The sequence below is a fragment of the Panthera pardus genome, unplaced genomic scaffold, assembly GCF_024362965.1.
Source record: "Panthera pardus isolate Hobbes unplaced genomic scaffold, ASM2436296v1 HiC_scaffold_15, whole genome shotgun sequence".
NCBI classification, from domain to species: Eukaryota; Metazoa; Chordata; class Mammalia; order Carnivora; family Felidae; genus Panthera; species Panthera pardus.
Genome location: NW_026526710.1, coordinates 30,215,882 through 30,231,146, shown reverse-complemented (window position 1 = coordinate 30,231,146; position 15,265 = coordinate 30,215,882). Strand labels below are relative to the sequence as shown.

The following is a 15,265-nucleotide window of genomic DNA, read 5'->3' as shown; positions in this document are numbered from 1 at the left end:
AAGAGCCACGGGCTCACCGCGCTGACCTCGGTCCTGGAATTAGATCCCAGAAATTGAACCTTTGGGAATGGTTTCTCTCCCTGCTTCTTTATTGGAACTCTCCTCTGTAGTAAATCGCCAGAAGTGTTCATCTCGCTCAGCTCATTCAAATCAAAGAAACTCTTCACTTCAGCATGAAGAATCTTGGAAAGCCTACATACTATGGGTGGTAAATCTCAAGCCCTAAGATGGGCTTCACATAGCCTGTTGGAGAAAGCTGGTTCTCTTTGTAGTTTGACCCTGCCTTTACCAAAAAGGCTAAAGGAAGTAAAGCTGCTTCTGCAGCAGGGATTTAGAAATAAGCTTCCACACATCCGCCTTGGTTGACCAGGGAGTGCCCACACTCCCTGCTGATTCTGTAACTTTCTCACCCTTCTCTCAATTACCTTTTTTTTTTTTTTTTTTTTTTTCCCCTTTAGGCCTCTGGCCTCCGGCCTCCTAAGAGGCTAAGGGGCTGGAATTTTAATTGTTTGATAAATTTCATCCAGTGAAGGGCACTGCCTGGCCATCTGTGAGTGAGGGCACTTTGAATGCAAACAGAACTGAGTTCATTACCGTAGGTCTGACTGTGATGTAAGTGACTTGTGTGAGAGCCTCCTTCCTAGGCTATTTTGGCAGGTGGGTTGCAGCAAAGGAATGAAGCAAAGAGGCTCTGAGCACCCTTGAGATGAACTCCCAGATGTTCCAAGCATCCAGGTCCACGCCTCAAGGAGGGCAGGGAGACTCCTTCCCAGTCTCAGGCTTACCAGGGTCTGAATGAAAGCCCCCAAGTCTTTAGCTTTCCAAACTGCCTTCTCCTGGCTTGTCTCAGGATTCCATTAATCTTTTCAGGTTTCACATCCCTCTATCTCCCTCTAGGATGTTTCTGGCTCTTCCCGCCAGTCCTTGCGGTATTCATACTTTATTTTAGTATTTCAGACACATTTCTTGCCGAAAGCAGGCATAGGTATACTGCATTGTATGTGAAACTAGGCAGGGACCCAGCCCACTGAAGGACACGGCCAAGGCCACTTCACATGAATGAGTTATGGCCTTACAAGACCTTAAAGATGTAGGGTTAGTCATGAATTGGAGGGGGCTGTGGCTGAAGACTGTTGCATCCTAGATTAGGTGTTCTCCATAAACCTGCACCACCCTTCTCTTCCTTCCTACCACTTTGTTATCTGGCCATTTACCCTTAGGCACTCAGGAAACAGCGTTTGACTTTGATATTAGCCCCAATAAAGCCTAATTAGGAAGGCAGGGCAGCTCCAGAAATACCTTGTGTCTATTTCCCAAACTACCTACCTCTCTCCTCTCTTCTTCCCACTGTTACAAATCGTCCAAACCACCCTTCCTTTTCATTAAACTGAATAATTGAAGAATATTCCAAACACAATCATTAGGGTTCAGAGACCTTGCCAGGCTTCTTCTACAGCATTTAAACAGTGACTCTGAGGGGCGCCTGGGTGGCTCAGTCGGTTGAGCGTCCGACTTCGGCTCAGGTCATGAGTTCACTGTCTGTGAGTTCGAGCCCCACGTAGGGCTCTGTGCTGTCAGCTCAGAGCCTGGAGCCTGCTTCGGATTCTGTCTCCCTCTCTCTCTGCCCCTCTCCTGCTTGCACTTTCTCTTTGCCTCGCACTCTCTCTCTCTCTCTCTGTCTCTCAAAAATAAATAAAGATTTACAAAAATAAATAAAGCCTGGAGCCTGCTTCGGATTCTGTCTCCCTCTCTCTCTGCCCCTCCTCTGCTTGCACTCTCTCTCAAAAATAAATAAAGATTTAAAAAACAAATAAATAAACATTGACTCTGAGTGGTTCCTTGATTCCCGTGGGAAAAAAAGGACCTCTATCCATTATGTGTGTCCCCTACCAGTGGGGACGGCGTGTGCCTAGTCCAGCTCCTGCACGTGACCTCCCCGTAACAGAATGTCCCTTGGATCTATTTCAGAGTTCCCTGAAAAGAAGAGGCAGCCGGGAAACGTACAAAGAAAAGAAAACCTTGAACCAGGTAAGCAGAAGTATCATTCTAATGTTACACCTCCTCGAGGGGCTGTCACCTCATTTTGAATGGTCTCAAAAGCGTGAGAACACTGCCTTTAAAATATTCAAAGAAACGTTACCTGCCAACAAATTTGGACTTGCTCAAAACCTCCATGGGGTGAAAATGTTCTTTCTAAACCACCAACTCCTCCTTTTTTGTTTCTCACACTGATAAGCTGGTGACTTCTTCAAGAAAGACAAGAACAGACTGGCTCTGTGCAAAACATAATTTTGTGTAATTCAGGGCTCTCTGGCAGCATCCACAACTGGTAAAACGTATTTTGGCCGTCAGTCATTCACACAGTAAAATAGGTCAGCTAGTGAGGTGTTGGCTCGTTCATTCATAAGGCATTGTTTTGAACATTGGCTTTTTTGTTTGTTGTTGTTGTTTAACGGGTAAGCTGAACAGTATCTTAAACTGTCCTTACTGAAAGTGAGATGTTCTCGCCAGAAGATGGTAAAAACGTAGCCCTTTCTTTGTACACGGTTTGTGTTCTGCAGAATTTTCTGAGCGCTTCCCAACACAGGCTTTACTGGATTCCTCCCTTCTTTTTTTGAAAAAAAGAAATGCCTCTAGTATGAGGTGTTGGAGAGAACAAAGGCATTCGTGGGGCATCAGCTCCCCGAGTGATCGGAGCAAGTAGTAATTAGAGAGACTCAAGAAGTCCGGGTAACTGAGAGCTCCGTTGACCTGCCCCGTGAACTCCACTCTTGATCCCCTTTGGTTTTGCCATTATCCAAACTCACTGATGCCCAGAATGTCCTTCACAGAGGACTGGGCCGTGTGAACAGCAGGAATGCCGAAGATTAACCTTTCTCTCCTGCCCTCTCTCCTCCCCTGACCTCACTTTGGCATCCACTAGTAACAGGGAAAGTAAAATCTGCAGTCCCTGTGCTGGGGGCTTGGAGTGTCCTGGGCCTTGAGTGTGCTTCAGCTCCCTGGCTCTTGAGCAGGGAAGATCTCCCTTCAAAGGGTAACAGCTTCCCTGCTACGGAACATAGCACTGCCTTCACCTGTGGGTAACCCAGGCTGTGAACGGCCGTCACTGCCTCTCAGGAGTGTCTGAGAAATATTCCGGGCACCGGGAATGTGTTACGTTCCCCCTCCGCCCGCGGTACCATTGAGAAAGGAGTTTCTGTCCAGCAGAGCGGTGGAACCGAGCGCCTTGGAAACTGCAGGTCTGCAGCCAAAACTCAAAGGAAACCGGCACCCCGGCGCAAGGTAGGAACGTGAGTAGTCAGCGCTTGGGGTGCTGGCTAGACGTCAGACTTGCAAGCCAAAGAATATATACCCAGAGCGATATATTTTTGTTGCTTGACAAGGCCTTTCCAGCTGCTGCTGCTGCTGGTGGTGGTGGTGGTCCCGTGTGTGTCTTCCCCTCCGTCCCGTGCTTGCCTTCTCTGCCTGCCACAGGACCTGTGTCGTGTGGAAAGCGTGACTGGACCTTCTGCTCTCATACTGCGTTCCTGGAGCTATCTGATGATCTCTTGAAACCAGAGCTTGATATCCTTCAGCTTAGGATTCAGCCTAGACCCCTCCCCCAGAATGCTGGCAGAGTCTTAGAAAGTATATGGTTACAAGATAAGATGGGGGGACCCAGCCTCCTGCTGCTCTAGCTGAGGCTGTGATTCCCCATCTTATGAGAAGGAGTGGCTCCGTGCCCCCTGAAGAGGTGAAGCCCAGCTCCCTGCTCCCCCCTCCCCCGCTCAATGGGAACCGGCAGGCGCAGCGCCTAGCTCCAGCCGCCTGGACCCGAGGGAGCAAGTCTGACCCTTTTGCTAAATACACACACTCCCTTGGCTTCAGAGATTGTCTTTCTTTGGAAAACTGCTTTGGCATCAGTCGCAGGCCTGGTAGTGCATGGGCGTTGGGTAGAAATGGCAGCATGCTTTAATCGTGTTAGAATTCCTGGGGTGTGTGTGTCTGTGTGTGTGTGTGTGTGTGTGTGTGTGTGTGTGTGTAGTTTCTGTCTTTAAGGAACAAGAAGATTTTTTTTGGATACTTTATCAATCAGGTAATCTACCAATCAGACCCTCCTTAGGGTATGTCATAGAATCTTCTTCTTTAACTGACTGGGGTCTAGGTTCAAGAAGAAGGAGGGCAATGGTTTTGGTTTCAGTCAGATTTGTGGGTCATGGTGGGCAGGGGAAAGGAGGTGTGAGGTTTAAGGTTTTCAGAAATCGAGGTGATGAGAAGGCTCTTTGGGACTTTCTACACTAAGCATTTAGAGTTGAGCATTTCCGAACCCTTGGGGAAGACCCGGGTTGCGTGCGCCTCTCAGAGATCCTACCCCTTTCCCCAGTTTCTCAGTTCAACTTTTGGGGGAAGACCCTCAGGGAAGATCACGTGAGACTTTCAGATTTTGGTCTGAGACAAAAACTTCCTGAGCTGTGCAGGTCACCTTGCCCCTTATCCCCACGTTTCAGGCCTGGCCTCCACCGCACCGAGGCCTCACCAGCTGCAGGTTTCCACGGAAGTGGCGTCAGGGCATGGGTCACAGCAGGGGGTCTTGCCCCTGCTTGGGTCTGCCCAGGCTCAAGGTGGGCAGATGGTGGGGTTCCCTGAGGCTGGTGACACTCTCTTCCATGATATCAGCTGACGCTTTCAGGCACAAAAGGTGAATTTCTCTGGTTCAAGGTGGAGACGGGATCATTTAAGGACAAAGGACACACACCGGCTACCAAGTTAATGCTGGGGCTGAGGGCACTGCGATACCTTCCTATCCTAGGCTTTCACTCCCAAACTAAACCATTTACAAAGCGTTGACCATCTGTCTCCACTGGTATGTGCGTTTGCGTATTAAAACTCCATTCCTTCATGTGAACAGCGGAGACCTCTCTGTGTATTTGGATGCATAGATTTCTTGCAAATCTATGTTTATCAAATAATGGAAAGGGTGCTTTTGATCTGCTTTCAAAAGTTTTAAGAAGCTGGGGTCATTTAAAAGTAACATGCCCGTTTCTGGTGCAGGGTAGATTCTCAATATTCACTGAAAGAATGAATGAATCCACAAATAAGCATGCTTTTATCCTTAGTATTAGAATTAAAAACAATGTCTTTTACAGCCTATGTGTTCTATGTAGGCCCTTTAAAATAGATCTCTTGTTACCCCAGCAGTGATGATAATCCATTTTGCTCAGTATGAGTGGGCAGACAGCTTTATTACCAGTTGGTCACAAAAACCCTTTTTATGTCTGCTTGACCAAAACCAAACCAAATCCTTAGTGTATTGGGTTCTTAGAGCACAAATACCGTACTCTCCTGTCAGTGACATTTGTATTATTCTCCTAATGCACAAAGAAGACAAAAGCCAGAGTTACTGACCCCTTTTTCCAATATTAATTACTCTTCAGACAAAGAGGAGAGGTAATTTCAGGGTGCTACTGTGGAGATTTACCATGTACAATTTGTGCAGTACGTTATCCCGTTTGACCTTCACAGTGACCTTGTCATTGAGTGAGGATCTTGCTTTAGGCATAAGGAGACAGATTTCACCAGGGCTCTGTGATCAGCCCATGGTGTCATGGACAGAAGGGGCAGAAGCGGAACCCACTTCTGGCAGGACTGATTTACCCTTTGCTCAAAGGGTGGCAGTGAGAGCCTGTCCCTCCAAAGGCACCCAGGTAGCACCAGGGCCTGCTCTCCATATGGCACTGGCTCACAGATTGGCCTTAGATTTTTCCTGAGTCTTCCCTGTCTCATCAGGGTTTTTTTTTTTCCTTCCATGATCTTGGGGTGCAGGAGGAGGGACCTAGGCAGGGTAAAAGGAAGACAGGAGGCACCAATGTGGCTATTTCTGTATCTTACTGCCCAAGGGTGAGCGTGTGGCAAGAACATGGCAGAGAAGGAGTGTGAAAGCTGCATCTAACTCCACTATACGATTTGAGCACAAAACAATGATCTAAAAGTTCGTTCTCCCCAAGAGGGTTGACGTGTTCTAGAGATTGGTTTGATGACTCTCCCTCCCCTGGGGCGGATGGAGTATGGCTACCATGGAGCATGTTATTGAGACTCTCAGGGTGATGGGGAAGCCTTTGCTGAAGTCTTTGCCCCCACGGCAGTCTTTTGAAACTTCTGGTAGCCAAACGGGAATGATTCATGAAATTGGTCATTTTTCCCATTCGCTGGACGTGCCTAGTAAAACATTTGTGCAGGCCTGTATCAGAGCTCATGTAGTTCCGAGGCATTGAGATCTGCATTGAGAAGGCACAATCAACTTTCCAAATGGTTCAAAACGTGCCTTCTGGACCTCAACCACACAGTGAGGGCTTTGAGCAGCAGAGAGTCTGCTTCAGGGACCCTCCAGAATCTTCTACCAGTGAGAACCACTTCTCTAGTTTTGGAACACTTAACTCCACCCTTGGGTTTCTGAGTTTAATTTCCTGCTGTGCTACAGCAAGTGAAGGGAGCGGAACAGAACAAAAGTTCTGACGTTGCCCTTGCCTGGTGAAAGGTTGTGAGTAACCCAGGTGTTAGGTCTGCAACCACAATTCATCCTAACCACGTGGTACTTGCTCCACACCTCGACTTCCAAAACCGCCTCCTGCCTATCATCCTGTGTTGTCATCCTCCTGTCATCCTTGTGATATGCTGGGGGTGGGGAGACAAGGGCAGGAGTAGAGCTGAATTGCCACGTCTCAGGGTCTCAGCAAATCCATAGAATGTGGGGCTCTGACTAGGACCTCTCTGTCCTGGTAATATCTGTGGATTGCTGGCCACCGTAGATGAGGGAGGTCCACACTGTGGAGGAAGTGAGTGGTGACACGTGGAAGTAGCTACCAAAGCCTGTCTGCTACACCGGGCTTAGTGAGGGGTTCTGGCCTCTCTCACCGGTGCTCGCGATTAGTCGAATTAGACCCACAAAATAAGGACGAACCTTTGTGCTGCTAACAGACACTGGGTTTCATTCCGTTTTCTGCCCTCTTCACTCATCACCTGTGTGATGGATTCCATGTGCATGTTTCCCCCCAAACGAATCGTTTGGTTTCTTTGGTTTCTGTGAGAAAGCAACAGACCGAAGGCCTTTGCGGTGTCCCCTACGTGAAGGCCTGGGCTCACCTCGGCTTTGTCGGCTCCTTCTACCTGTAACTCGACGCACTGACAGAAAGATGGTTGTTTTGTGTTTGTGTGCGCGTCGGGGGCGAGGTGCAAGGGAAATCATCAAAAACACGAACATTTGGTATTTTCAAATAACCCTTCTCTCGTGCTGTTCTCTCCTGGCAGGATGACAGTGCCGATTTGAAGTGCCAGCTTCAGTTTGCCAAAGAGGAAGGCTCCCTGATGCGTAAAAAGATGGCCAAGCTGGGGAGGGAGAAGGACGAGCTGGAACAGGAGCTCCAGAAGTACAAGGCCGTCTACGGTGATGTGGACAGCCCTCTCCCCACGGGGGAAGCGGGCGGGCCGCCCAGCACCAGGGAGGCCGAGCTGAAGCTGCGACTCAAGTTGGTTGAGGAAGAAGCCAACATCTTAGGCCGCAAGATCGTGGAGCTGGAGGTGGAGAACCGAGGCCTCAAAGCAGAAATGGAGGACCTGCGGGTCCAGTATGAGCGAGAGGGTGCGGGCCGGGACCACGCCCCAAGCATTCCTACCTCACCCTTCGGCGACTCCCTGGAGTCCTCGACGGAGCTCCGCCGGCACCTGCAGTTTGTGCAGGAGGAAGCGGAGCTGCTCCGGAGGTCCATATCCGAGATCGAAGACCACAACCGGCAGCTGACCCATGAGCTGAGCAAGGTCAAGTTTGAGCCCCGGCCGGAGCCCGGGTGGCTGGCGGACGGCACGGGCAAGAGCGTGGGCAGCGGGGCACCTCTGCAGGAGGAGCTGAAGTCAGCCCGGCTGCAGATCAACGAGCTGAGCGGGAAGGTGCTGAAACTGCAGTATGAGAACCGGGTGCTCCTGTCCAACGTGCAGCGCTACGACCTGGCCGCCCACCTGGGCCTGCGTGCCCCAAGCCCCCGGGACAGTGACGCGGACAGCGACCAGGGCAAGAAGGAGAGCGACGGGGAGGAAGGCCGCCAGCCCCAGCCCAAACGGGAAGGCCCTATCGGCGGCGAGAGCGACTCAGAGGACATGTGCGAGAAGACGTCGGGCTTTGGCAGCGGGAAGCCGTCGGAGGCGAGCGATCCGTGTCCAGCCGAGCTCCTGAGGGCCAGGGAGGACACCGAGTGCCTGGCGAGCATAAAGCACGAGGCCGAGCGCCTCGAGCGGACCGTGGAGCGCCTCATCACAGACACCGCCGGCTTCGGGGACGACGTGGGGCCGCAGGGCGGTGGCGAGGCCTCGCCGGGGTCTGGCGTCCAGGGGGCAGGGGAGACGGGCGAGGGGGGCAAGAAGGAGCCCCCGCTGCTGGGGACCATCAACTCGAGGATGAAGGCTTTCAGGAAGGAGCTGCAGGCCTTCCTGGAGCAGGTGAACCGGATCGGGGACGGCCTGAGGGAGCGCCTGGAGGGCCTGTCCCCGCTGCCCCACCTCACGGAGTCTTCCAGCTTTCTCTCCACTGTGACCTCTGTATCCCGGGACTCCCCCGTCGGGAACCTGGGCAAGGAGCTGGTCCCGGACCTGCAGGTAAGGGGGCTCCTGGCTCTGCCTCCCTGCTCCGTTTTGCTCTTCCTCCTTCTCGCTGGCATTGCTGCACTTGAACTCATTCTGCTCACGGCTGCTTGGTTATGATTTCAAACCTGCATTGTACTAAAGCCTCAAGTGTCAACCAAATCCTTTCTATTGGCTGGGTTTCTTTTCTTTTTTTTTTTTTTTTTTTTTTTTTTGAGTTTTCTTTGATTTCCTTGTTTCTTTTTCCTTTTTCCACTCTTTTTTTTTTTCTTTTTTAAACTGCGCCGCTGCTCTTGGCTTAGAGGCCCTCCCTCATGACACAAGGCTCACCCCAATGGAAGCGATAGGGATCGACGCAGTCCGTCCTTTCTCCTTTTTTTTTGGTGTCTCAAACGACCGGCTGTCCCGATGAAGAAGCAGAGGAGTTTAAAAACAAAGTACAAACTCATTTCACAGTCAGGATACTTAGCAGACTCGCTCAGGAGCGTTTGCATCCCTGCTTGGGTTGATTGCTGGAGGGACACAGTACAGTTCTGCAAAGCCCTAGGCAGCCAGGCCCAGCGGCTCCTGCTGGAAGATGAGCCAGAGTGGGGAGAGGAGTCGGCCCCCGGGAGAAGGATGGCTCTGATGGAGAAAGTCGCTGCCCTCCGTGAGCCGAGGGTATGGCGGAGTGGAGTGGCCTTCCAAGGACTGCTTTCCTATGCATCGCCCTTGGGTGCATGACCCAGCTGCCTCCTGGATTATGGCTTTTGCTGCTCGACCACAAGCGAGGAAGGAGGAGCCTTGTTTCCGTATCCTTCGTGGGTGTGTGCTTGCAGTTCAGTCTGATTCACGCATCCCCATTGCATGCGCCTCATAACCAGTGTTCTGCCTTCTTCCCCCCTCTGTTTCTCTTTTTGCTTTCCAGATCTCTCACCCATCGTCTTGCGCATCCCCATTTTGGCTCTGTCCTCGTCACTCTTGTACGGCGCTGTGTCTGTTCATGCTTTTCCTCGTCTGGTGGTGGTTTCAGTTGTCTGCCTTGCCCACTTTTGTTTTCTCGAGCCCCAGTCCCTACCCCCCCCCACCACCACGCCCTTCCCCTTTGTTGTTTATTTAAAATTCAAAACCAAACCAAAGCAAACCAAATCCCTCCCATGCACCTAACAGTCCAAACTGAGAGGTCAGCCGGAGTGGCAGCCGGGTCAGGAACGCGGGGAAGAGCCGGAACAGCTGCACCGCCGGGCTGATGGGGACGCTGGGAGCTGCCAGCAGGCAGGCCAGAGCTACTTCAGTCTAGAGGTCAGCACCCCCTGCCCTCCCGCCCCTCCTTTTGCTGTGTGGCTGGCTGTGTGATGTTTCCTCCCTGGGTCCAAGGCCCTTAGGGGATGTGGTGGGCTGAGATGGAACGAGGCAGGACTCCTGGGTACTCAAACCATTGCATGCAAATGGAAGACAAGGGTCTGCACAGGGTGAATGCCAGCGGACTGCCAGCACCCGGGTCCGACGGCCATCGTCCCGCCCACGGGCGCCGGGAGCTTTAGCAAAACATAGGAGACTGATTGGTGAGTGTTCCGTAGCTTTGTGTCAAACACTAGAAAAAGCAGGCATGAAAACCAAGCACTGTGTTTGCTGGTGTGGAGGAAACTGTCCTTCCCTGTGTCTCATGTGGCCTGTCCTGTAGTTTCTGGTGACAGTGCTCCAGCCGGTGAGCAGAAGCAGGGAGTGCGCTCCCAGCCTGGGGGCTCTTCAGCAGGCTCTGTTGCCATGGTAACCTCTTGTCAACAAAGCTCCCAGACACCCTAGATGCTCCATCGCGCGAAACAGTTGTCAGCCGTCCTGTTGGTGAAAGCTCTTCCTGCCAAGTAATTCCACCCAGGACAGAGAGACAGGTGTCCCCGAGGAATGACTCGCTGGCTCCGGTACTGCTGGTCAAGGGTGGGTGATTGCAGGAATAGAGCATCCTGCTCCACGTTAGGAAAGGTCTAGCTGAAGAGGCTTCATTTCCCAGCCCCAGCAGGGATGTTACTGCTCAGCTCTAAGACATCCCGGTGGCTCCCAAACAGCAGAGGTGACAAAGACAGGGGACTCACTCCTGGAAGCACACTGAAGCTCACTCAGCAAAAGAGTCAGGCATTTGACTACGAAGGGATGCTCACAGAGGCACTTGGGGTAGAGCAGCACCTGTGCCCTTGAGCTCAGCTTGCAGCCAGCGCCTTGGGTAGCTGCGGGTCCTGACATCACAGGTCGGCACACGGGGCTGCTGGCTTACCCAGAGCTGAGCTCACGTATCTCTGGTCTGGGCTTTTCCCCTGTCCTGTAAGAGTATGTCACATCCCTACCCTCATTGATTTGGGCGTACGGTAACACATTTAAACTGCCCTTGAAAGGCTTCCATGAAAACAAAAACAGTTTTCGGAACTATCCTGTGTAGTCCCACCATCCTTATATTATTTGGCAGAGGCCCAGCTTGTCCGAGAAGGTAGCATCCAGGTCCTTGCCCCAAAGGGAAGAATGTAACTATGAGTCACACAGAGCCGTGACAAGGAGGCAGCCCGCATGCTGAGGGCCGAGCACACGTCAGGGCCAAACTCCCAGAAAGCAAGCAGGAGCCCAGTGTGCTGTGCGGAGCCTCCACAGACGATCACAGGTACCCCGGGCCTTCCCGGCTGGAAGAACAAGCATCTGTAATTTAGAAAACGTTTTCTGGACACTGTCTTTGGGCCTGGAGTTGGGCATATATCGCAGCATATCATTTCTAGTGTGTTTCGTTCCAAACTTGCAGGTAAGATGTCCCTAGGTTTTATACCAAAAGTGAAAGCAAACACCACCTAGTTGGGGGTTTCCCCAAATACAGATTAAGTGATTGTTGTGTCTTATAACTCTGCAACTTTCGCGGTAAGCCCCTTTGATCGGCCTGTGCCCCACACAGGGTCTTTATCTGAGAATGCTGCTTTGCTTGGGCAGTAGCAACCTCACAACTGTGTACATTTCAAAAGAACTGAATGATTCCTCTCCAGGATGGAACGAACCCTCAGGAAGACACATTTCCTAGTCCGCAGCTAACACTGTACCACTAGCTCTTTCTAGCAGGGAGGTCACGCTGTGCTGGAATCCAGTCTGGCACGGGCGTCAGGATCCCTGGGCTCAAGCCCAGCTTTGTCCGTTACTAGCTCTTTCTCAAGCAAGTCTCAGCCTCTTGTTTTCTCATCTGTGAAATGGGAGGAGAAATACTGTTCCCCCTGACTCACGTGATTACTCGTAGATTCTCAGAGCCAATGAGCTATTGAGAAAGTACCCCGAAAAGCGCTGGACGCTCTGGAAATGTAAAGTGTGGCTATGGATAAAGAGGGAAATATGCCCTGCCACTGAAGATGGCCAGGTGGGAAGCGGTGTCACAGCTGCCCTAGCTGTGGTTCCAGTGTCCTCTGCCCCCCCAGAGCGCAGATTTTTTACTGGCTGCTTCCTGATGCTGTACCAGCATAGCTCCGGCTAAACAAGGCAGCCCCGCGCTCTCTGATCGCTGTTGGAGGATAACTGCAGCTTCCTCCTCGTTTAACATTCAAGGCACGTCACATGCCGCCTTGCTTAGTTAAACTCTGAGGAAATGTTGCTTAATGCCGGGGCGTCAAGAAGCTTCCCCATTGCCTGCCATACACACACACGGCATTGTGTAGCTTTGGAAACCAGCAACTTCGGGGAGAGGAAAATACTGTGTTGAATCAAACTGAGCGTTGTGCGAAAATAAACCTCCGTGAGCGATAGATTCGCAGAGTTAGCTGGTGCCATGTGGTGACTTAGGATCCCTGCACGATAGAGCTCGGGAGGGAATGTCGGATCTTCAGGCTAAGGGCCTCATTCTGAGCGTGAGAAAATCGAGGTCTGAGAGTGAGGTGGCTTGCCAGGAAGTCCCCGGGTATTTGGTGCTCGAGGCGGGGCGGGTCCCGAAGGGACTCCTCAGGCCTGGTTCAGCCCTCTCCCCACCCTGACGTGGGGGGTGGGGGGTGCTGCTCAGAAGAGCTCCATCTCCTGTGGAGGATGTTCTGAAACCCAGATCGCTGGGGTGAGTGACTGCACACCTAGTTCTCTTGCCATGCATGGTATGTTGCCTCCTTTACACATCTGTCCAGTTTCCTTTCATTTTATAAATTTTGATGACAAAGGGAAAAAGCTCATCGTGAAAGGCAAGGCCCAGGCAGCATCATTTCCTAGAAGGGGGAATAGTATTAATCGGGACTTGAGCATCCTTTGTTCTGACTATTCCCTAAGGCATTTCAGACGGAAGGTTCAGTTATATATGTGCAAACACACTATATTTTAAAGTATTTTTTTAAAAGATAAAACCTATTCTATGACCACTTTGATAGCTCTGTCATTTTTCCTTTTATGAGAGGAACCCAACATAGACTGTCTGTAGAGTCGGGGTCTTGAGAGAGCTGCTGTGTCCCTGGGGTGGATGTCACCCCAACAGACTGCTTAGTTTGGTCTTCGAATATGACACTGGGCTAAAGAATTGTACAGTGGACAATGCTAGACGTAGAACTCTTAAAAGCCTTCTAATGAAAACATCCCCCGATCCGTGGCCCGCAACCTCTTTCCCGTGAGGCTGTCGTGAAATGGTACACAGAGCTCCTGTCCGTGAGCAGGGCAGCCCGACCCACCCAGAAGCATCTCCCGGTGAAGACTCATGCAGGCCGTCAGTGTGACAGTGCACAATGCCCCCATAAGTGCAGAAAAGGCGAACCCAGACACTTCTGTCTAGAACGAGGCCGAGACTGAGGCCGGCGTGCCTCGAGGAGTTGTCTCACTTCCTCTTATGTCGCCTTTGAAATTACCTTCTGTGCAAGCCGATTACTACTATACTTGCATGAATTTCCTTTAGCTCTTTGGGGGTGGGGAGCTGATCGGATACCTGCTATCAATAGCTTAAAAAAGGCAGGGGGTCGGGGGCAGAAACTTTCTGTGTTTAAGCTGAAGTTTTTTTAAAAATGGATCCATTCCTCAAGCTCCATTTGTGAAATGACTTCCATGTTATTTGCCTTGTAGATTTTCATATTTGGGGTTAGAGAAGAGAAGATGCATTCTTATTTTGGCAGATGTGGGTATTTGGGCCGGGTTGAACCACCTACTACCAGAACTACCACCGGCAGCAGCAGTAACCCCAAGAAGGAGAAAAAGAAAAGCTATATTCTCACACTGTTGCATTTTGGGACATGACGAGTCTGTCACTAGGTGACAACAAATAGAAGGCCTGCCTCGCAGATGGTGCACACTCTAATCTTAGGAGGGGACGGGAACATCCACACCCAGCACTCTTAAAACGATCACAGGCAGAGAAAGCTGAAGCCAGAACCCACTAATACCCACTAACCCATTCATGAGGCACGCCAAAATTCACAGCTCAGAAGGACAGATATTCCTCGTACCTATTCATCTCAGTACATGTTAGCTCTGTTCTCCCACTGTGCACCAGATTTGTCCCCTGACTTTGCTCCCTGTGGCTCCCGACAACCCTGCTGAGAGAGTCCCACTTGTTAAGAGAGAACAACGTATAGGATATGCAGCTCGGAATGTGTGGGGCGCCTTAAAAATAGTTCTGAATGAGAAGTGGCCGAGCATGGGCACTGGTCACATTTCAGATATAAATGAAACCAAGCCCGTGGCCCAGAGGATTGAGTTTCTAGAGCAGGAATCTCAAAGGGCTCTCTTCCCCAACTCCTCCTTTGATCCCTTAGTCAACGACACACATGAAGCATTTGTGACCCCTTATGCCCCAGCTGTGAAATACCAGCCACAATGGATAAAATGACATGGGGTCTTATGCCAAGTATATGCACACATGTGCTGACTTCATCTATGGCTTCTGGAAGAAGCAGTAACAAAACTGGCCAGAACAAAATGGAACTCACCAGAAAATGAAGTCCTCGTGGTAGAGGTGGAATAGAGTCTGTCTAGAGGTCTAGGTGTTATGTGAACACTTCCTCCAAATGTATGTGGCTGGATGCAGTCGTGTGACGGTAGAATAATTCTGGACCGAAACTTTGACCAGAGCATGTTTGTACTTTGTTTTTTGTAATTTGGAGTGACAGCATCCCAGCTAGGAACAGTTAGCTGTCAGGAGGAGTTTTAAGATTCCATGCACAAAAACGGACAGTAAAGAAAAATAAAACTTCTAATAGACGAAGAGGACTGAGTTTCCGTTGTTGACCATACTCCACAGATGACACAGAGCCACTGTAGGTAAATCAGATGCCCCAGAGAAACAATGTCGTAGGACATCACGGGTCCTTTTCTGTGACGCTTCAAAGATGTGGCTCCAACAGAGGGACACATTTTTAGTCAAACAATGCTGAAGTATGAGGCTCATATATTTGTTTGAAATAAAAACAGTGTAGGGGCAACTGGGTGGCTCAGTTGGTTAAGCGTCTGACTCTTGATTTCGGCTCAGGTCGTAAGTGCACAGTTCATGAGTTCGAACCCCACATCGGACTCTGTGCTGACAGTGTAGAACTTGCTTGGGATTCTCTCTCTGCCCCTCCCCTACTCTCTCTCTCTCTCTCTCTAAAAAATAAATAAATAAACAAAAAAAAGTTTATGTACATTATTTATTAAAATTCGTTTGAATGTTTATTTATTTTTGAGAGAGAGAGACAGAGCACAAGTGGGGAGGGGCAGAGAC

The 15,265-nt window shown here is 50.6% G+C and overlaps 1 protein-coding gene across 1 annotated transcript in view; it reads left to right on the top strand.

Moving 5' to 3' along the window:
* Positions 1-15,265, top strand: part of MTCL1 (microtubule crosslinking factor 1) — a 129,433-nt gene that overhangs the window by 72,602 nt on the left and 41,566 nt on the right. Inside the window, 3 exon segments of the mRNA XM_019418451.2 lie at positions 1,969-2,028; positions 7,285-8,622; positions 9,757-9,888. Coding sequence (XP_019273996.2) covers positions 1,969-2,028; positions 7,285-8,622; positions 9,757-9,888 — 1,530 coding nt within the window.